The following is a 22,038-nucleotide window of genomic DNA, read 5'->3' on the forward strand; positions in this document are numbered from 1 at the left end:
GAACCGGGACTTCAACGTCGCTTTGAGCGTCATGGAGCATTTGAGATGTTCCAGGAGTTGAAGTTCATCTTTCAGAAGAATGCCCGGATCGAGAGGTATGAGACCTCCGATAAATTCTATGCTTGCAAGATGGAGGAAAACTCGTCTGTCAGTGAACATGTGCTCAAAATGTCTGGGTACTCAAACCGTCTAGCTGAACTGGGGATTGAACTCCCGCAAGAAGCTATCACTGACAGAATCCTTCAATCCCTGTCGCCAAGCTATAAAGGCTTTGTGTTGAACTACAACATGCAAGGGATGAACAAGTCTCCCGGCGAGTTGTTTGCGATGCTGAAAGTCGCAGAGTCTGAACTCTGTAAAGAGCATCAAGTGTTGATGGTGAGCAAGACCACTAGTTTCAAGAGAAACGGCAAAGGCAAGAAGGGCAATTCGAAGAAGAGCGGCAAGCCCGTTGCCAATCCGCCGAAGAAACCCAAGGCTGGACCTAAGCCTGAAACAGAGTGCTTCTATTGCAAGGGTATGGGTCACTGGAAGCGCAATTGCCCCAAGTATCTGGCAGATAAGAAGGCGGGCAAAGAAAAATCAGGTATATTTGATATACATGTTATTGATGTGTACTTAACCGGCTCTCGTAGTAGTGCCTGGGTATTCGATACCGGTTCTGTTGCTCACATTTGCAACTCGAAACAGGAACTGCGGAATAGACGAAGGCTGGTGAAAGACGAAGTGACGATGCGCGTAGGAAACGGTTCCAAGGTTGATGCAATCGCCGTCGGCACAGTGTCACTTCAACTACCATCGGGATTAGTGATGAACTTAAATCATTGTTATTTAGTGCCTGCGTTGAGCATGAACATTATATCTGGATCTTGTTTATTGCGAGACGGTTACTCTTTTAAGTCTGAGAATAATGGTTGTTCTATTTCTATGAGTAACATCTTTTATGGTCATGCACCGAATGTGAGAGGATTGTTCATATTGAATCTTGATAGAGATACGCATATACATAACATTGAGACCAAAAGAGTTGGAGTAAACAATGATAGCACCATATTTTTGTGGCACTGCCGCTTGGGTCATATTGGTGTAAAGCGCATGAAGAAACTCCATGCTCATGGACTTTTGGAGTCACTTGACTTTGATTCACTTGACACGTGCGAACCATGCCTCATGGGCAAGATGACTAAGACTCCGTTCTCCGGAACAATGGAGCGTGCAAGTGACTTGTTGGAAATCATACATACCGATGTGTGTGGTCCAATGAGCGTGGAGGCACGCGGCGGATATCGTTATTTTCTCACCTTCACTGACGATTTAAGTAGATATGGTTATGTCTACTTGATGAAGCACAAGTCTGAAACATTTGAAAAGTTCAAGCAATTTCAGAGTGAAGTGGAAAATCATCGTAACAAGAAGATCAAGTTCCTACGGTCTGATCGTGGGGGTGAATATCTGAGTTTCGAGTTTGGTACTCACTTAAGACAATGTGGAATTGTTTCGCAGTTAACACCGCCTGGAACACCACAGCGTAATGGTGTGTCCGAACGTCGTAATCGTACTTTGTTAGAAATGGTGCGATCTATGATGTCTCTTACTGATTTGCCGTTATCGTTTTGGGGTTATGCATTAGAAACAGCTGCATTCACTTTAAATAGGGCACCATCGAAATCCGTTGAAACGACACCATACGAACTGTGGTATGGCAAAAGGCCAAAGTTGTCGTTTCTTAAAGTTTGGGGATGTGATGCTTATGTCAAAAAGCTTCAGCCTGAAAAGCTGGAACCCAAAGCGGAAAAGTGCGTCTTCATAGGTTACCCAAAAGAGACAGTTGGGTACACCTTCTATCTCAAATCCGAGGGCAAAGTGTTTGTTGCTAAGAACGGAACTTTTCTCGAGAAGGAGTTTCTCTCGAGAGAATTGAGTGGGAGGAAGATAGAACTTGACGAGGTTGTCGAACCTCTCATCCCTCTGGATGGTGGCGCAGGGCAAGGGGAAACCTCTGTCATTGCAACGCCGGTTGAGGAGGAAGTTAATGATGATGATCATGAAACTCCAGTTCAAGTTTCTGTTGAACCACGCAGGTCGACGAGATCACGCGCTGCTCCAGAGTGGTACGGTAATCCCGTCTTATCAATTATGTTGTTAGACAACAATGAACCTGCAAATTATGAAGAAGCAATGGTGGGCCCAGATTCCAACAAATGGCTAGAAGCCATGAAATCCGAGATAGGATCCATGTATGAGAACAAAGTGTGGACTTTGGAGATGCTGCCTGAGGGCCGCAAGGCCATTCAGAACAAATGGATCTTTAAGAAGAAGACGAACGCTGACGGTAATGTGACCGTTTATAAAGCTCGACTTGTGGCAAAGGGTTTTTCACAAGTTCCAGGAATTGACTACGATGAGACTTTCTCTCCCGTAGCAATGCTTAAGTCCGTCAGAATCATGTTAGCAATAGCTGCATTTTTCGATTATGAAATCTGGCAGATGGATGTCAAAACGGCGTTCCTTAACGGTTTCCTTAAGGAAGAGTTGTATATGATGCAACCCGAAGGTTTTGTCGATCCTAAAAATGCTGACAAGGTGTGCAAGCTCCAACGATCCATTTATGGACTGGTGCAAGCATCTCGGAGTTGGAACAAACGCTTTGATGAGGTGATCAAAGCATTTGGGTTTATACAAGTGGTTGGAGAATCTTGTATTTACAAGAAAGTGAGTGGGAGCTCTGTGGCGTTTCTAATATTATATGTGGATGACATATTGCTGATTGGAAACAACGTAGAGCTTTTGGAGAGCATAAAAGGTTACTTGAATAAAAGTTTCTCTATGAAGGACCTAGGAGAAGCTGCTTACATTCTGGGCATTAAGATCTATAGGGATAGATCAAAACGCCTGATAGGACTTTCACAAAGAACATACCTTGATAAAGTTTTGAAGAGGTTCAAAATGGAACAGTCCAAGAAAGGGTTCTTGCCAGTGTTACAAGGTACGAGATTGAGTAAGACTCAGTGCCCAGCAACTGATGAAGATAGAGAGCATATGCGCTCCGTCCCCTATGCTTCAGCCATAGGCTCTATCATGTATGCAATGCTGTGCACTAGACCGGATGTTAGCCTGGCCATAAGTATGGCAGGTAGGTTCCAGAGTAATCCAGGAGTGGATCACTGGACGGCGGTCAAGAATATTCTGAAGTACCTGAAAAGGACTAAGGAGATGTTTCTCGTGTATGGAGGTGACGAAGAGCTCGCCGTAAAAGGTTAAGTCGATGCAAGCTTTGACACAGATCCGGACGACTCTAAGTCGCAAACCGGATACGTATTTATTCTTAATGGGGGTGCAGTAAGCTGGTGCAGTTCCAAGCAAAGCGTCGTAGCAGATTCTACATGTGAAGCGGAGTACATGGCTGCCTCGGAGGCGGCTAAGGAGGGTGTCTGGATGAAGCAGTTCATGACGGATCTTGGAGTGGTGCCAAGTGCACTGGATCCAATAACCTTGTTCTGTGACAACACTGGTGCCATTGCCTTAGCAAAGGAACCAAGGTTTCACAAAAGGCCAGACACATCAAACGACGCTTCAACCTCATCCGCGACTACGTCGAGGAGGAGGACGTAAATATATGCAAAGTGCACACGGATCTGAATGTAGCAGACCCGCTGACTAAACCTCTTCCACGGCCAAAACATGATCGACACCAGAACTGTATGGGTGTTAGATTTATTACAATGTAAATTCACATGGTGATGTGAGGGCTAGATTATTGACTCTAGTGCAAGTGGGAGACTGTTGGAATTATGCCCTAGAGGCAATAATAAATGTATAGTTATTATTATAATTCCTGTATCAAGATAATAGTTTATTATCCATGCTATAATTGTATTGAATGAAGACTCATTTACATGTGTGGATACATAGACAAAACACCGTCCCTAGCATGCCTCTAGTTGGCTAGCCAGTTGATCGATGATAATCAGTGTCTTCTGATTATGAACAAGGTGTTGTTGCTTGATAACTGGATCACGTCATTAGGAGAATCACGTGATGGACTAGACCCAAACTAATAGACGTAGCATGTTGATCGTGTCATTTTGTTGCTACTGTTTTCTGCGTGTCAAGTATTTATTCCTATGACCATGAGATCATATAACTCACTGACACCGGAGGAATGCTTTGTGTGTATCAAACGTCGCAACGTAACTGGGTGACTATAAAGATGCTCTACAGGTATCTCCGAAGGTGTTAGTTGAGTTAGTATGGATCAAGACTGGGATTTGTCACTCCGTGTGACGGAGAGGTATCTCAGGGCCCACTCGATAATACAACATCACACACAAGCCTTGCAAGCAATGTAACTTAGTGTAAGTTACGGGATCTTGTATTACGGAACGAGTAAAGAGACTTGCCGGTAAACGAGGTTGAAATAGGTATACGGATACTGACGATCGAATCTCGGGCAAGTAACATACCGAAGGACAAAGGGAATGACATACGGGATTATACGAATCCTTGGCACTGAGGTTCAAACAATAAGATCTTCGTAGAATATGTAGGATCCAATATGGGCATCCAGGTCCCGCTATTGGATATTGACCGAGGAGTCTCTCGGGTCATGTCTACATAGTTCTCGAACCCGCAGGGTCTGCACACTTAAGGTTCGACGTTGTTTTATGCGTATTTGAGTTATATGGTTGGTTACCGAATGTTGTTCGGAGTCCCGGATGAGATCACGGACGTCACGAGGGTTTCCGGAATAGTCCGGAAACGAAGATTGATATATAGGATGACCTCATTTGATTACCGGAAGGTTTTCGGAGTTACCGGGAATGTACCGGGAATGACGAATGGGTTCCGGGAGTTCACCGGAGGGGGGCAACCCACTCCGGGGAAGCCCATAGGCATTTGGGGGGGTCACGCCAGCCCTTAGTGGGCTGGTGGGACAGCCCACCAATCCCCTATGCGCCAAGGGAGAAAAAATCAAAGGAAAAAAAAAAGGAAGAAGTGGGAAAGGGGAAGGACTCCCTCCCACCAAACCAAGTAGGACTCGGTTTGGGGGGGGAGAGTCCTCCCCCCTGGCTCGGCCGACCCCTTGGGGATCCCTTGGACCCCAAGGCAAGGTCCCCCTCCCTCCTCCTATATATATATGGGGCTTTTAGGGCAGATTTGAGACGACTTTCTCACGGCTGCCCGACCACATACCTCCATAGTTTTTCCTCTAGATCGTGTTTCTGCGGAGCTCGGGCGGAGCCCTGCTAAGACAAGATCATCACCAACCTCCGAAGCGCCATCACGCTGCCGGAGAACTCTTCTACCTCTCCGTCTCTCTTGCTGGATCAAGAAGGCCGAGATCATCGTCGAGCTGTACGTGTGCTGAACGCGGAGGTGCCGTCCGTTCGGTACTAGATCGTGGGACTGATCGCGGGATTGTTCGCGGGGCGGATCGAGGGACGTGAGGACGTTCCACTACATCAACCGCGTTCTCTAACGCTTCTGCTGTACGATCTACAAGGGTACGTAGATCACTCATCCCCTCTCGTAGATGGACATCACCATGATAGGTCTTCGTGCGCGTAGGAAAATTTTTGTTTCCCATGCGACGTTCCCCAACAGGGACGTGAGGACGTTCCACTACATCAACCGCGTTCACTAACGCTTCTGTTGTACGGTCTACAAGGGTACGTAGATCACACATCCCCTCTCGTAGATGGACATCACCATGATAGGTCTTCGTGCGCGTAGGAAATTTTTTGTTTCCCATGCGACGTTCCCCAACATCCTCTTCACGAAAAACCGAACACAGATCACAAGTATTAGGACAACAATAAAAGCAAACAGAAAGTGACCATAAAGCGACCAGTAGGCAAACTACAGGAAGGGAACATCCAATTCCTTAGCTCTAGCCCTTTGCTAGAGTTGACACTCACTTCTAATTGCGTCTGGAAACTCCCCGGCCCTGTATGCATCTACTATGAGATGGTTCATTATGTCTATAGAAGAATGTTTTATACTAACAAAGCATGACAATCTTTGTTGCTTTCGGTAAATAGCAACTGATAAGAGTGACCTCACTTGGATTCCCGCCCTCCGTGTTTGAAAATACCATTGTCTTTGGGCTAACGACTCCAAGCATTTTGACAGAAGAAGTCCAAGTGCTATAATAACACCTTCATGCTTGAAAGCTTCTTTTCGTGAGGACACATTAATAAATTCCTTTATAAGCAACGGACCAGAAGATAGAGTGAGTACCTTGAGCAATGCGAACAACCCAGAAAACTGAATGTCCCTTTCGTAGCATGAAACAATTATCGAGAAAAGAGATAATTTCCTAGCATTGATTTTGTCCACAAACATTTGTGTACTGAGTGCCTACTTGATCTGCAACTTCCAACTCAGGTATGACTTTCTCTTCAAGAGGCTTTCTAAAGCCCTTCTTCATCAAGGAACTCATCCACCACAACAACGCCGTGCTGAAAATCCAGCAACCGAGAAAGGTGACGTCGATCTCTCAGAATCGAAATCATCCTGAATGGCGTCATTGCTTAGCAAGTTGTGCAAACCAGTTGCTTTGTTGGCTCCTGCGTCGACACATTCTGTTAGAAAAATGTAAACCAAAATGATGCATAGTGTTATGGTGAGTAACTAATGAGAGGAAGAAGTGAGGTTTGGATTTGATTACTAACAGCAAAGAAATGGCCCAAAGAGGCACCGATTGCAAGCAACGCTAGGGCTCCTTACCAAAACATGAAGAAATCTTCCGAGTCTGCATGTCGGTCTAAGGAGGAAAGGTGGACAAATTGGCAGCGATGTGCCTTAGTGGAAGCAAGCCTCGAGGCGAGTTTGGCAGCGTGGGCAAAGGTGAGGCGAGGAGGAACTTTTTGGTACCTGGTGGCAACGAATCCCTAAGACTGAGACGAAGTGGGAGGCCGCTGGAAAAACAAGGGCGCTACAGCACGGGTGCATGCACCTTGTCGGGGGAGCGGGATAGCACACTCGTCGTGTCATGGGGACTGGGGACCTGGGACACTATATGATACTCTCTCTGTTCCTAAATATAAGTTTTAAAAAAAATTATTAGTGATTATATACAAAGCAAAATGAATGAATCTGTACAGTATACATGTATACATTCATATGTAGACCGTTAGTGAAATATAGAGACTTATATTTAGAATTGAAGTAGAATTATTAGGGCGTGCGCTGTGCATGGATGCCCTGATTTAGAAGTCGTCCGAGGTGCTCCGCGGCAGTGCCTGCGAGCGCCACCGGCGCAGTAGGGGTCAAGCCGGCGAGGAAGGCCCGACGAGAACGGAGAGTGTCGCGGAGGCGGCGGCGGCTGCTGGGCTTCTTGGGCTGAGATGCTGCTGGGCTTCTTGGGCCCTACCTAAGATACCGAAAGGCACCTTTTATCGGCAGAAAGAAAATATTTTGCCAGACCAGCCTCGTTGCTCCACTTCCGGTGTTCCCTCCTCTGCTGGCGGCTGCCGAGGAGCGGAGCCGCACCAGCCCAGCCGGCCATGAAGCGCTTCTTCCAGCCCGTAGTCAAGGACGGCTCCCCCGCCAAGAAGAGGCCCGCCGGGGCCGCGACCTCTGACTGCGTTGATGGCGCCGCCCCCACCGGGGCCGACGCCGCCGGGGAGGGCCCTCCCGGCGAGGAGCCACGCAGGTTCGTCACGTGGAACGCCAACAGCCTTCTGCTCCGGATGAAGAGCGACTGGTCCGCGTTCTGTCAGTTCGTCGCCCGCCTCGACCCCGACGTCATCTGCGTCCAGGTGAGCCGAGGCAAAGAGGGATCATTCGGCGCCCTTTTCTATGTATGTGTCCGGATTTGCTTGCTACCCCAGCTAAGGGTTTGGTTTTAGCCTGCAATGCCGTGTGCTGCTCGGAGGGGTTTTTAGGCGAGTGCGCTGCAATGTGGCACGCAAGAGCCGCCGTTGCTCGCAGGCATTTCGTCTAGCGCATTGGGGCGTGTACATATTAGTTGCCCTTTTGTGCAAGATTAATCCAGTTCTGGTATTCTAGGGTTTAACCCATCTGAAGCTGGCGTGCTGCATCCCTCGCGAGATTGATGGTGCCAGTTATTGTAGATGACTAGCTGGTGATTGATTATGAAGACAGAGATTCCTGCTGTGCATTTTTCTGGTTGTTTGGCATGCTGCGCTATATTTGCTCATGATACAGCAAGGCCTGAGCCTGCTATGTACAGTACTATTGAGAGTAGAGAACATGCAGTGTTGATGTTGTAGTGGCTAGATTGGTGTTTGCAGAGGTTGTGTTGAGCATTTTATGAAACAGACTGAACGCTGTGAAAATATTCTTAAATCAGTGAACTGATAATTGCTTGCCTGTTTCTTGTTATCTACTCCTAGCTAGGATGGAGTATTTATCATGGATTAATGTTGGCAACATCGCGGAAAGAAAAAGTGAGAAACTTGTTGTCGGTTTATCTGTTACTTATATTAGTCCTAGTGTTCCTATCCCAGATATTCGTTTGCTCAATTAGCCACTGTCTGCTGCTACAACAAGTATTCGTACCTATACCATGTGCAGCAATAGTACAAATACAACAAAATATAGGCCATATGGTGAAGTACTTGTCAAGCTGTATCATTATATGAGAAAACTTGTGTTCTTCTATATTATTCTGCTGTCTGGATACGGTGAATCGATTAACCCTAGCCTCCTTTTGAAATTGTAGCGCAATAGTTGAAATCCAAATCCGCCTTGGGTTCTTGTTTTAGTGCAGTAGAACAGGGATTATACCAAACCCCACTTTTGGGTTGTTGACAAGCCAAGGTTTTATTTCTGTTCAATTCCAATACCTTTAGTTGTTATGAGTTATGACAACTTAGCAAGTTAGCAGCCTAATAATATTATTGTTTGTACCTTTTTACTGTTTAGTTGCCCTAGCCACAAATTGTCATTTTGTTTTGTACTCTTAGTCAGTAATCACAACTGGTTGGGTTGTATACTAGTTTTTTGTATAGAACAATTTAAGCATATTATGTATATATCAGTGAGTAGGATCTTCGCTGAACTTCTTTGCCACTTGCCAGGAAGTGCGGATGCCAGCAGCAGGTTCCAAAGGGGCACCAAAAAATCCTAGTGAGCTAAAAGATGACACAACCTCGTCACGCGAAGAAAAACAGGTAATACTGAGGGAGCAGAGCTATTGAAAGTGGATCCCATATGTCAGATCTATTGGAATAGCAACTTATGTTATTATGAGGCCAAAGCCATCATATATACACATACGTGAGAAGCCAAAAGGCTACAAAAGGATGCCAAGAGACTAGAATGTAAAAGGCCAAAAGACATCGCTAATATAACTCTAACACCCCCCCTCAAACTCATGGTGGATCCACAACACTGAGTTTGGAGAGGTGAAATCCATGTTGCGCTCTAGTCTAAGCCTTCGTGAAGAAGTCTGCTAGCTTTAACTCGGAAGGCACATACTGAAGAGCAATAATATGATCCTGCACAGCAGCGCACACGTAAAAAGCATCAACACCAATATGCTTGGTAAGCTCATGCTTTACGGGGTCCCGCACAATACTGACAACACCTGTGTTGTCCAACAAGAGGGTGGTAGGTGTAGTTACAGAAACACCAAAATCCTCCAGTAACCATCGTAACCAAGTCACATCTGCTGTCAGAAGAGCCATAACTCGTAACTCTGCCTTTGCACTCGAACGGGAAACTGCAGTTTGTTTCGTCATCTTCCAGGAAATAAGAGAACCACCAAGAAAAACATAATAGGCAAAAAGTGAACGACGATCCGTAGGATCACTAGCCCACGTAGCATCCGAATAGGCCTGGAGCTGTAACAAGCTTGAACGGGGAAAAACAAGATGATGAGAGATTGTGCCAGGAAGATATCGTAGAACACGAAGAAGGTGACTATAGTGAACTGAAGTGGGAGCAGAAACAAACTGACTCAGAATATGGACAGGATAGGAGATATCCGGATGAGTGACAACAAGATACACAAGACTCCCAACAAGATGACGATAACGCGTCGGATCAGATAAGGGCTCACCATCAGAAGCACGAAGGTGGACATTGAGCTCCATAGGAGTCTCTGCAGTGCGCTCATCACTAAGAGCCGCACGAGTAAGAAGATCCTGAATATACTTTTATTGGGAAATAAAAAAGCCATCAGAGGTGGAGGATACCTCAATCCCAGGAAAGTAACGAAGAGGGCCAAGATCAGACATAAGGAACTGCTCATTAAGACGAGCCTTGACAAAGGCAATATATACTCAGAATCATCGCCAGTGATGATCATGTCATCAACATATAGAAGAAGAAGAGTGCGACCACGAGCAGAAAGGTGGACAAACAATGCTGGATCATGATCATTGGGCGAAAAACCAGCAACAGTGACCACAGAGGCAAAACGCTCAAACCAAGCACGAGGGGCTTGCTTAAGGTCATAAAGAGAGCGACGAAGACGGCAAACCATGCCATCAGGAACGAAATACCCAGGTGGTGGCTGCATATAAACCTCCTCACGCAACTCACCATTAAGAAAGGCATTTTTGACATCAAGCTGGGACACAGACCAGTGGCGAATAGAGGCCACAACGAGAAGTGTCCGGACAATGGTCATATGAGCCATAGGAGCAAAAGTCTCATCATAATCACGACCATGCTCCTGCTGAAAACCACGAGCCACAAGACGAGCTTTATAACACTCAAGAGAACCATCAGAGCGAGTCTTAATCTTATAGACCCACTTACAAGTGATGGGACGAACACGGGTACGAAGAGAAATTAGATCCCATGTGTCATTGTGCTCAAGAGCGGCAAGCTCTTTTGCCATAACAAACTGCCATTCAGGATGAACAACAGCATCACGATAAGAGGTAGGCTCAAGTACAACTGAAATGCCATATCGGCTAGTAGAATAGCGGTCAGGAGGAGGGCAAGGCCGAGCCCGAAGACCATAAGTCGGCTGGGACGAGGAAGACAACACACTAGAAGTAGATGGCACGTCAGTAGATTCATCCATAACACGTCGACGACGGCTACAATGAAAAGGAAAAGTGGGATGAGACGGAACCACCAGAGGTGATGGAGATGGAGATGACATCGGTGATGAAGGTGGAGTGTCATGCAATAAGGGAGGAGAAGAAACTATAGGAGAAGACGGTGTCGGATCTATAATAGTGGGACGAGAAGGAGGAGTAGGAATATGAGGCGCAGAGAGAGGTGTATCAGGAAACGTGAGAAAAGAGATATCCTCTACTGAAAAGGTCGAAGAGGATGGTCGTGGGTAGAATGGACGAGACTCATCAAAAGTCACACCCCTAGAAATATGCATTCGACGACCGACATGGTCCCAACACCGATAACCCTCATGCTCATCGCTGTAGCCCAGAAAAACACACTCGACAGACTGAGTGGTGAGTTTGTTGCGTTCTCGGGGGGCGAGGAGAACAAAACAAACACAACCAAACAACCAAAGAGTAGAATAATCAGGAGAATGATCAAAAAGACGCTCTAGAGGAATACCTCCCTATAGGGCAGATGAGGGTTGAATGTTTATGAGATATGTGGCAGTGGAGACAGCCTCAACCCAAAAATGAGGTGGAAGAGAGGCGGCAATCATCATCGCACGAGTTGTCTCAAGAAGGTGACGATGCTTGCGCTCGGCCACACCATTCTGAGCGTGAGCACCGGGACAAGAGAACCGAGCAAAAGTACCCTGCCCGGCAAGAAAACCACACAACATTTTGGAGATATACTCGCCAACAGAATCAACACGAAACACACGAATAGGTGTAGAGAACTGAGTGTGAACCATGAGGGCAAAACGCTTATAAATAGAGAGAACGTCGCTACGAGAAGACATAAAGTAAAGCCAAGTGTAGCAAGAGAAATCATCTATAAAAATAATGTAGTATCGATGTCCCCCTTTGGAAGCGAAAGGAGCCGGTCCCCACACATCGGAATGAACTAAATCAAAAGGGCGTTGAGACACTGACTCACTAGTAGGATAAGGTAATTGAACCTGTTTGCCAAGCCTACAACCTTGACACTGCAAAGAGACATCTCCTGAGACAGGCCCCAGAAGACCACGACGAACTAAAGATGATAGTCGAGAATCACAAAGGTGACCAAGTCGATGATGCCACTGCTGTAAGGAGCTGGTAGCTGAAGCGGCGAAGGCGGGTGTACTGGCAAGTGTGGAAGTAGCGGAAGAAACATGAAGCCAGTCCCAAAGCCCCTGGGAGTCAAGGCGGCGAGGGCCAGCCCCAACCAGAGCCTTCGTGTGACGATCCTGGACAGTACAAGAATCAACATCAAGAATGACGCGACAACCAGAATCAGTAAGCTGACTTGCAGAAAATAGGTTCATGGTAAGGCGCGGAACATAAGAAACATCTGGAACATAAAATAAAGAAGTGGAAAGAGTGCCTCGACTAGCAATAGTAAGAGGAGTACCATCAGCAGTAAGAACATTAATAGGGTGATCGAGAGGTCTAAGAGAGGACAAGATAGAAGAATCAGAAGACATGGAATGAAGCTCCAGAATCTAGAACCCAGAACCCATGGGGATGTACCTAACTGTGTAGACGGTGGTTGCTCAACACTAGAAGCATGAGTCACGGAGCCTGCATTACCTGTCGAAGAACCTGAAGCGGCAAGTAGACGCTTAAGTTTTACAATATCCTGCTCAGTCAAGGAGATAGTAGACGTCGTCGAGGAAGAAGCACGAGTCCTAGAAGAAGAATTGCGCTCCCTATTACGCATATCACGCTTCTTCTTGAAGCAATCAGACTCGGGGTGACCATCCCTGCTGCAGTAGCCACAATGGGTACGAGGACGAGAGCGGCCCTCACGAGAGTGGCCCCCGCTACCAGAAGGAGTGGGCAGTAACGGCGGAGCACTGGAGCGAGAAAACACTGGTGGAGCAACAGCTCGAGCAGCAAGCACAAAGGGAAACTGAAGCAAACCAGCACCACGGAGGCGAGTCTCCTCAGCACGAAGCTCAGAAAGAACCTTAGATATAGGCACACAACCACGAGCAAACAACTGAGCACGACAAGGTTCAAACTCTCCATGAAGCCGCGATGGAACTCCAAGTCTGACCTGACAGTCTGGCAGCATGGGCAAGTACCACAAACAACAGAGCAAAGAGAGTCAAGCTGACGCCAAACAGTAGAACTCTGAGTGTAGAACTCATCAATAGTGGAGTCTCTGTTATGACCAGACGCCCAGTTAGCCAAACTGACCCAGTTATCTTAATAATATTAGGGGCTTAGCCCAGTTTATTATAGCCTAGGGAACTTATATATAGTCATGTAATCAACACTTTTGAGATTAAGCAAAGATCAATCTATTTTGATCGGCTCCAACTAGGAGCCGGTGCCCTAACCCTAGCCGCCTCTTCCATCACGCCCCCCCCCCCCATCCGTGCGAGACGGCGCCCTTGCGCCGGCGACCACGGCCGATCCCCTCCTTCCCCTACAACCTCCGGCCAAGACCCGGTAGAACCCTAGTTTCTACCAGTCTCCCTGCTGAAGAGCATGCTCCTGACGGACTACCAATAGATAAAATAGCATCACCGGAGGGTTGATAGTGCTGGCGAAGATGAGTCCACATCGCGAAGGCAGTAGTGAGCCCCATAAACTCAGAAGCAAACTGAGGTAAAACACTGGAAGTGAGGACAGCCGCAGCACGATCATCATCATCACACCATTGAGTGTAAGCAGCCAGATCATCCCGGTAAACAGAAAGAGCATCTGAATAATCCAAGACCTGCTGATTATAAGCAGCCTCCGCATCATCAGCAGCAATCCTGGTTGCATTCCTATCAGCATCAGAAGAATCTGCGGCAAGATCTGGTGACGTCGGTGGTGGGGTAGGAGCCACAGGAGGAACTGGGCGTGGAGGACAAGATACCTCACTAGAAAGAACACCCCAAAGACGAATGCTACGCATGTGAATGCACATAAAGGCAGCGAACTCCGAATAGTTAGCTCTATCAAATATCACCTGACAGCGCGGGATGGCGACATAGCCCGATGACAGCGAAGACATGGTGCTCCTTTTCTGTCTCTTTGTCTTGTTTTTTTTAGGATGATCCAATCTGCAAGGTGACCCAATACAGGCAACAGCACCCGATGGGACTGAAGCAGCAGCAGATGCAGTTAGAGCGAACAGCCACTAGCAGCGACTCGACCTGAATCGAGGACCAACGAACCCAGACAGAGGCAGCGGCCAACTGCCAACGGCGAGTGCGTCAGCCGTCGTGGATCCGGCGGCCCAGCTGGCGGCGGGATCGGCAAGCGACGCCGCGAATCGCGAGCACCTGCAGCGGTTTGCGCCGCTGATGGGGGCGAAGCCCAAGCAAGAGGTGGACCGGCGGCCTTGGAGGGGCGCGGTAGAGCATGGCGCCAGTAGGAGAAGCTGCAGCGGCAGGCCACTGGTGCTAAGGAGACACACGGAGAAGCTGCAGCGGCAGGCCACCGGTGCTAAGGAGACGCACGGATGGCTGCCTTGGAGAAAGATGAGCGGCTGTTGCTTGATTTGGAGCAGCAGATCGGCACCGTGGAGGGCACGTGCCAACAGCAGCAGCTCTAGGCCGATCCAAGAAGAAATCCATGTAGAGATGGAGTGAAGATCAAGAGATAGGGGGAAAATGTAGGGAAGATCAGCACGAGTTGCAACGTGCGGTGGAGACGCTAAACACTGGCTCTGATACCATGTTGGAATAGCAACTTATGTTATTATGAGGCTAAGGCCATCATATATACATATACATGAGAAGCCAAAAGGCTACAAAAGAATGCCAAGAGACTAGAATGTAAAAGGCCAAAAGACGTCACTAATATAACTCTAACAAGATCCATTGGTTCTGGCTAAAATTTGATTTTCGCAACATTATGGATAAGACGTGTAGTTCCTTAAATTGCTTTGTAAAAACTCTGTTTTGTGATAGAGGTGTCGTCTGTTGAAAATGCTTCGTAAAAGGGTGATTTCTGATGGTTTTGCAAGAGTATACCTATTTTTTGAGAATTTACTCTAGATTATGTATAATTAGACTTTTATTTGTATCAGCTGCATCCTGAAGCCTTGCTATGTTTTGTGGTGACTGTATTTATGTACGTGGCACAATGTTCAAGCAGGAAACAAATTATGAATAAGTTTCAACTTAGTTTCCATCCGTTCTCTTTTAAGCATACCTTGTTACAGCAGCTGCAGTACTTGGGCTTGATTAAGTAATTTTACAATTACTTCTTGATGTCATGCAGATAGTGCTGCGTGCTTTGTCGAGTTCACCTTTCAAAGACTACCGTGTCTGGTGGTCCCTTTCAGATTCAAAATATGCAGGCACAGCTGTGTTTATGAAGAAGAAGTTTGAACCAAAGAAAGTGTCATTCAACTTGGATAGAACATGTAAGTTTGGTTTGAAGAAGTTGAGTAATTGTCTCCCCTGTTACACTGTATTTTAATATGCCTCATGCTCTACTCTAGTGGGATTTTGTGTTCATCATGTTATGATTTTGTGATTGTGTGATAGGATTTAATTTAGTAAGCGCGGTAAGATACTGATCATATGATGGTCGATAGTCTTATTTTAGTTATATAGGATCTGATTTTATGAATTCTTAGACCCAAGAAGGTGTAGGTAATTTTTCCAGTACTCATGTCACCTACGGTGAAAGTATTTGAGTCTATTTGCAATAGCCATTTTCTGTTGCTTTACGGCCACGATTACTAATCGATGAGCTCGGAAGAAGGGGGAGGGGGTGAAAAGCAGCGCACAACTGCTGAAGCTATCTAGGCAGATTAACCTGCCCTGCCACGGTCTTGCTGACCTCCAGGCTTCAGTTTCGACGGAAATGAGCAAGGAACAGAGAACTCTCACAGGCTGTTGTACTCCTATCATGCTGGTAGGCTATTGATCTGAGTGGAGCAGCTGCTATGTTATGGTGTGGGTACGCTGGTAGGTTGGATGGCCCTGGACAGAGGAGGGGCGACTGCGACCCCCAGCCAAGAGGAGTCTGCCCCACAGTAGGAGCAGGGTCAATAGACAAGACAATTGGGATAAATTTTCTGCCTGTCTATTGATTGATATATTGGTACGCATTATGTAGCCAGCTTACAAACTTGGAGGCTAAGCTGAACTAACAAACTTTAGGAAATAACTAACTTGAGAATCAAGATATCAGATTTAAACTGCTAAGGATATCTAGGGATACTTATCACCTTAAGCTTCAGTCGTGGCCCTCTCCTTGGTGGCCTTATTACGCCTCCTGTAAATCTGTCAAGGTGGACTGAAGAAAATTGGTTGCTAAAAACCTTCAGCTGCTCCCAGGTCACATCAGCTAGTGCTTCTTACATCACTGGTATTCGGACCCGCAGTTTCAAATGAAGAGGCAATTAGATATGGGAATAACCAGCTGTAAGAGTAGACATTGAAAAAGTGCTTGGCATATTTTGAGTTATGGTAAACTGACAGTGCATTGGCATGCTACTGGGTACCTCCAGATATGTTAAATAAGCGAATCTTCACCTTTATTCTGTGCCGATACTTAAATCAAAGAAAGTTACATGATAATAACTTTGGTTGAGTGAGGTGTTGGGGTATTGGTGATGGATTGGCGTAGGGGTTAGTTGTGGGAGGTGGTTAGCTGTGGCTTGTGGAACCCAGCGGCTGCTTCAGCTGGCTGTGGCGCCAAGAGGGGCGCATGTTCAGGGTTGCGACATAGTGGCATGAGGGAGAAGATGGATTGTGAGAGGTTATATTAACTTCTGCTTGTTTTTCTGAGACAATTGAACCGACTTCAAGATAACGGATGATCAAAGGGCATATCCTCCTAATCACTTAGAGACCTCATGGTGCAGCATATATGGGGCTGCGGCGCTGTTTATCTGTCCTGATATGACAAACAAAGTGGTCATTTTGAATTTTGTGTGCTTTCAGGAATTAAATTTTGCAGAAACTATTATTCTTTCTGAAAGTATACTATTTTACCTGTTTCAGCTTCTAAGCATGATGCAGACGGTCGTGTCATCATTGTGGAATTTGAATCATTCTTGTTACTAAACACATATGCTCCAAACAATGGGTGGAAAGAGGAGGAAAATTCATTTCAAAGAAGAAGAAAGTGGGATAAAAGGATGTTGGAGTTTGTTCAACAAGTAGACAAGCCCTTAATCTGGTGCGGAGACCTGAACGTTAGGTAATTAAGAACCTATTGCTGATTCTTTTAATTTTATGTTATTATATATGTCTTCCTCTGGCATATAGTTACTAATTACTATTTTAACTAAAACCACGACAAGTATTTTGGAACGGAGGGACTATTTAATATTTATTGATGATAAGTTAATTTGAGTCTTCTGAAAACAACATAGATTGATAAAACATTGTAGTTGTGGATTTACATTTTATATGACAAACCCAAACTTCATAATTACGGCCCATCCATGTGGCCTAGTGGCAAAACACATGGCTGTGGTTGTTGGGGCCTTGGGTTCAAATCCGCACTCCTTAATGATAGGTAGTTCCTCCTGCATATTATCAATGATCTCCAATAATTTATAAGACGCATTTCAAGTAAATCTGTTTTGTGCGTACAATTCATGAGGTAAGGAGTGAAATTGTATTACTTTACTGGCCATCCTTGAGGAGTTCATGTTCTTTATACAAGATATAGAAGGAATGAGCTTTTTGATTTTTTTCACAAACCAACCCCCTGTAACTTTGTTTTTGAAATCTTTCAGTCATGGTGAAATCGACGTCAGCCATCCTGATTTTTTTAGCGATGCTAAGCTCAATGGATATATCCCTCCAAATAAAGAGGTATTATTTTCTTTAAAGATGCGATCCTTGGTTACTCTTGTAAATCCAGTTCATGTTCCCCAAAACTCAAGTGTTGGAAACAACTTTTATCTTGCCATAATCCCTTATTCATCCTTTGAGTCTCACCTGTGCGCTGCTTATCAAGCAAATCCAAATGGGTCAGCTATTCCTACATATGACATGTTTAGGATGATTTGGCCTCTTGTCTACTGTCTATCTTGTTAGCAAAATAGGATCACGGTTGAGGATAGCCGAATTCTCTCCTCTCTATCTTGCACTTCGTTTAAGTTTATCGAATGGTTATTTTATCCTTTTTTAGTACTATACTTCCTCTTTTGGATTTCAAAATCGTACCTTGCAATTGGCCTATTAAAATTATTTTATCAAACTAAAGTATATGTTTTTACAAAGAAGGCAAACTCAGGACATGAAGGTTTTCAGAAATCTACTAGCAGGACTAAGGCTAACCAATTGGGGCTATTGCTAGCAATGGCAGCAGATAGGCTAGCTTAGCTGCTTCAGTTACACATGCGTGGCACTAGCTGCCAAGCTTGTGAAACCTTTCAATCTTACGCAATTAGGCTAACATTCATGGCGTGCCAGCCATAGTTATAAATTTGTTAGTTATGGTGGTTATGGTGTGTCTGCTCTATTTTTCATAATTTAATGTATGCTTTTTATGACTGTAAGATTGTTTTATTGATAATAAGCAATAAGAGTTGTGTTTTTCCAAACACTCCATACTGAAACTTATCTGTTTCTCACCAAGACATAATTTGGTAACTTAAGGGCCTAATGCAGCAGAAAAGGGCAATAGCAAACAGAGCCTTGCGCCCTTAACAGATTTTCAGTGTCTGGAACTTTCAGTTCTACACTTTTACTGCACAACTAGTACCCTGTCACTGATGTATCTGTTTGGCTATGTATTAATGCAATGGAGTGTCTTATCTATTCTACAGGACTGTGGGCAGCCAGGATTCACCCTTGCAGAAAGACAGCGCTTTGGCAATATATTGTCACAGTAGGTGTAAACTATATATATATATATATATATATATATATCAACATTTTTTTTCCTTTTCTTTTGATAGAGCACTCCCCCATTTCTCGAACGGAAGTCATCCTTGAACAAATACATGCAACCTTTTAGCTTAGTTTGCATGCTCAGTCTACCTTAAGTCCTTAACCATTCTTTCTCAACTGAGGCCCCACATTGATATGTGTTTGGACTCTGGAGTGTACTAGCATCCTATTTGAAAACGTACCATAATGAGTCTCAAATGTGAATCTTATGGAATTGTGGTCATGGAAACATAAAAGATTATTGTTTCAATACTGCAGTAAGGTATATGTTCAACATGACTGGGGCAATGTCAATATGTTTGCTTGTTCTCAGTCAGTATCTATCATGTTTGTTATATGCTATATAATCTACGCATCTTGACCGGAAGAAAACACCAGTATATATATTGTGCTGATAAATCGATGAAGTAGTCTTGGTAAGGAATAACTAGATACGTTTGTTCTAAATCAGTATCCATCATGTTTGATGTACACTCTAATCTAAAAATGCATCTTGATCGGAAGAAAACGCCAGCATATATATTGCACTGCCGAATCTATGAAGTATTCATAGTAAGGAATAACTAGATATGATATATGTCACTGACAAACAAGAAGTAACCTTTCGAAATCATACATGTGGCCTTCTGAAATCGACATGGTCTCGGAACTGCAAAAAGAAAAAAAAAGAAAAACTGCACAATTTTCTGCTGTAATACTAATAACACTATAATTTATTGGAAGTATTTCTATGTCAAATTCTCATATCATCATATAGATATTGCTTTTACAGCCTCAAAGTTTTTTTATAAGTACTTTACTAATCATTGTAATATGTAAATTCAAAATGGATCAAGGTTTTTACTCACACAAAATGGATGACTTTCCAACTATCGGGAACAAGTGCTGTCATCTTTGTCTAGACTTCTTATAGAACAGGTCTGATAAACATAAAACCAGCGAATGGTGAATAAGACATGTTGGTACAAATCTAGAAGCCCAAAGTTGGTTGCATAGAAGCATTAATCTTTATAATCTTGAATGCCACCTTATGGAATACCATTTGGATATATATAGGGGAAAGCTAGTAGATGCTTACAGATACCTGCACAAAGAAAAGGACATGGAGTGTGGCTTCTCTTGGTCTGGGAATCCAATTGGGAAGTAAGAAATATTTCCATGATTGTATTACTTTGAGATTGTTAATTATAGTGTTCAGTTGCTTATTGAAATTTATCCCTGTATTATTGAAGCATATCTGCTGTTCTTTTTTATGTCTGTGCTGAGTTATTTGATCCCTATTGTATAGATTATATGGTTAATTTGTAAGCATGTCGTCCAATAATGTTTACCGTTAACAAATTACCCCCCATCTCAGCAATCTGATTTTATTTCAGGCACTTATAAAATAAATTGGCAGCATGAATCTGATAATTAATGTTCTGGTGATAAGCAATGTTCTCCCGTAATTCATACATATGACAGCTAATGTTGGAGTGTATGTGTTTCATCTTTTTCTATATGGACTGATGTATTGCTTAATATTTCTCCAGGTACCGAGGAAAGAGAATGCGTATTGACTATTTTGTTGTTTCAGAAGGGTTGAAGGACAGAATTGTTTCATGTGAAATGCATGGTCATGGAATTGAACTGGAAGGTTTGTATTGCACAACTTTCTTTGCATGGTGATAAATTATATAACTGTGATATGTTACCGCTGGCCTTTCTGAAATTCTAATTTTATGTGCCTATCATCAGCTGCAAATAACTAAGGGGATTGGACCATGTGTTGGCTGTATATATTCAATGTTATTGAATAAACAAAATTAGAGTTGCGTGTGTAATTTGCTTGTTAGATAACATGGAGGGATAGAAAATGAATACAAATAGATTTGAAACTACCTAAGCTGGTACCGGTACTTTTCCTTCTTGATTTATTGTCTGTTCATTGCATTTGCATCTGAAAAGATGATGCACTTCATGCTGGAGTTCTGGCAAATATGTACCCAAGTGCATACTTTTCTCTTGACATAATCATATCAAGTTCCCAACCGTGTTCATGTATCCGTAATCATTCTAAAAGATGTAACAGGTTCAGTCATTTATTATAATGTTTGCTTGGCACCTAAGACCATATAGTTTATTGTGGCATTACTATGTCCAACTGTTTCTCATGTGAAAAAAAAGAGTCAATGGTGACATGAATCTCATGCGAGATGTCTGTGTGTTTGCCTTGATTCAATTCGTGGACTTTCATGATGGCAGGATTTTATGGAAGTGATCACTGTCCTGTTTCACTTGAGCTCTCCAAAGAAGCAGCCGAAGCACCAGAATCGAAGAGCTCCGGCTAACTTCTATGTTTTTCTCTCTGAACCGGTCATTGTGGATTATTAGATTAGGTCAGCTGAAGCGCTTAGCCTATCATTAGCTATTTAAACATCTTCTGTGACCTGTAGTAATTCTGTATAGGGGCCAATACTGTGGCGCGCCCTCTAGTCAGGATCTGGATTGGAATTAGAGTGCACCCTCTATGTTTATAGAAGTTTCTTTTCCTTTTTAAGAATCCACTGTTCCCATGCAAACTTTATTTCCATTCTGGTTCCATTACATACACGCAGTTAGCTAGTGAAGCTTTTTTTTTTATGATGCAACTAAGCTTTACCTAACGAGGAAGCATACATGGTTGCGCAATAGACAAGACAAATAAAAAGAATTAGAGCTACCTGGGTATATTGTGCTAAATGGTTACAGTACACTGCACATGGTTGATCTGGCGAGAACGGTTTGCTCGACACTGAGCCTGGTGATTTATAAGTGACCTTATTTTTTATATAGAAAATCAAATTATGAGTGAACTTGTGTTTTATTTTTCTATGCTAGCAATACATTTTTTTATGACTGTTTTAGGCTTAGCCAAGGGTTGAAATGTCTCTATTGTTTACTCAACTTTGTTTTTATCTCATATTGCTTTGCTAATATATTGTCAATGTAATAAATTAACTGGACAAAAATTACACTCGTTTTTGGCTTTTTCATCAAATTTTCTTTAGATGATTACACTAAACAGTATTTATTTCAAGGTTTTTTTTATAGTTGTGTCCCTAACTCGAACCTATTAAGATTTATCCCTAATTTTGAAGCATGGTCAAATTTGCCCCTTTGTT

At 44.1% G+C, this 22,038-nt stretch overlaps 1 protein-coding gene across 1 annotated transcript; it reads left to right on the plus strand.

Annotated features, from left to right (window-relative positions):
• Positions 1-7,419: 7,419 nt before the first annotated feature.
• On the plus strand, positions 7,420-21,434 carry LOC123447833 (DNA-(apurinic or apyrimidinic site) endonuclease). The gene is made up of 9 exons (XM_045124521.1): positions 7,420-7,763; positions 9,048-9,140; positions 15,255-15,399; positions 16,991-17,189; positions 17,734-17,812; positions 18,772-18,833; positions 19,952-20,038; positions 20,428-20,531; positions 21,140-21,434. Exons 1-9 carry the CDS (start codon positions 7,509-7,511, stop codon positions 21,223-21,225), a joined length of 1,110 nt encoding a protein of 369 aa, XP_044980456.1. The 5' UTR covers positions 7,420-7,508; the 3' UTR covers positions 21,226-21,434.
• The last annotated feature ends 604 nt before the right edge of the window (positions 21,435-22,038 follow it).

Source organism: Hordeum vulgare, chromosome 4H (assembly GCF_904849725.1).
Source record: "Hordeum vulgare subsp. vulgare chromosome 4H, MorexV3_pseudomolecules_assembly, whole genome shotgun sequence".
Classification (NCBI taxonomy): domain Eukaryota; kingdom Viridiplantae; phylum Streptophyta; class Magnoliopsida; order Poales; family Poaceae; genus Hordeum; species Hordeum vulgare.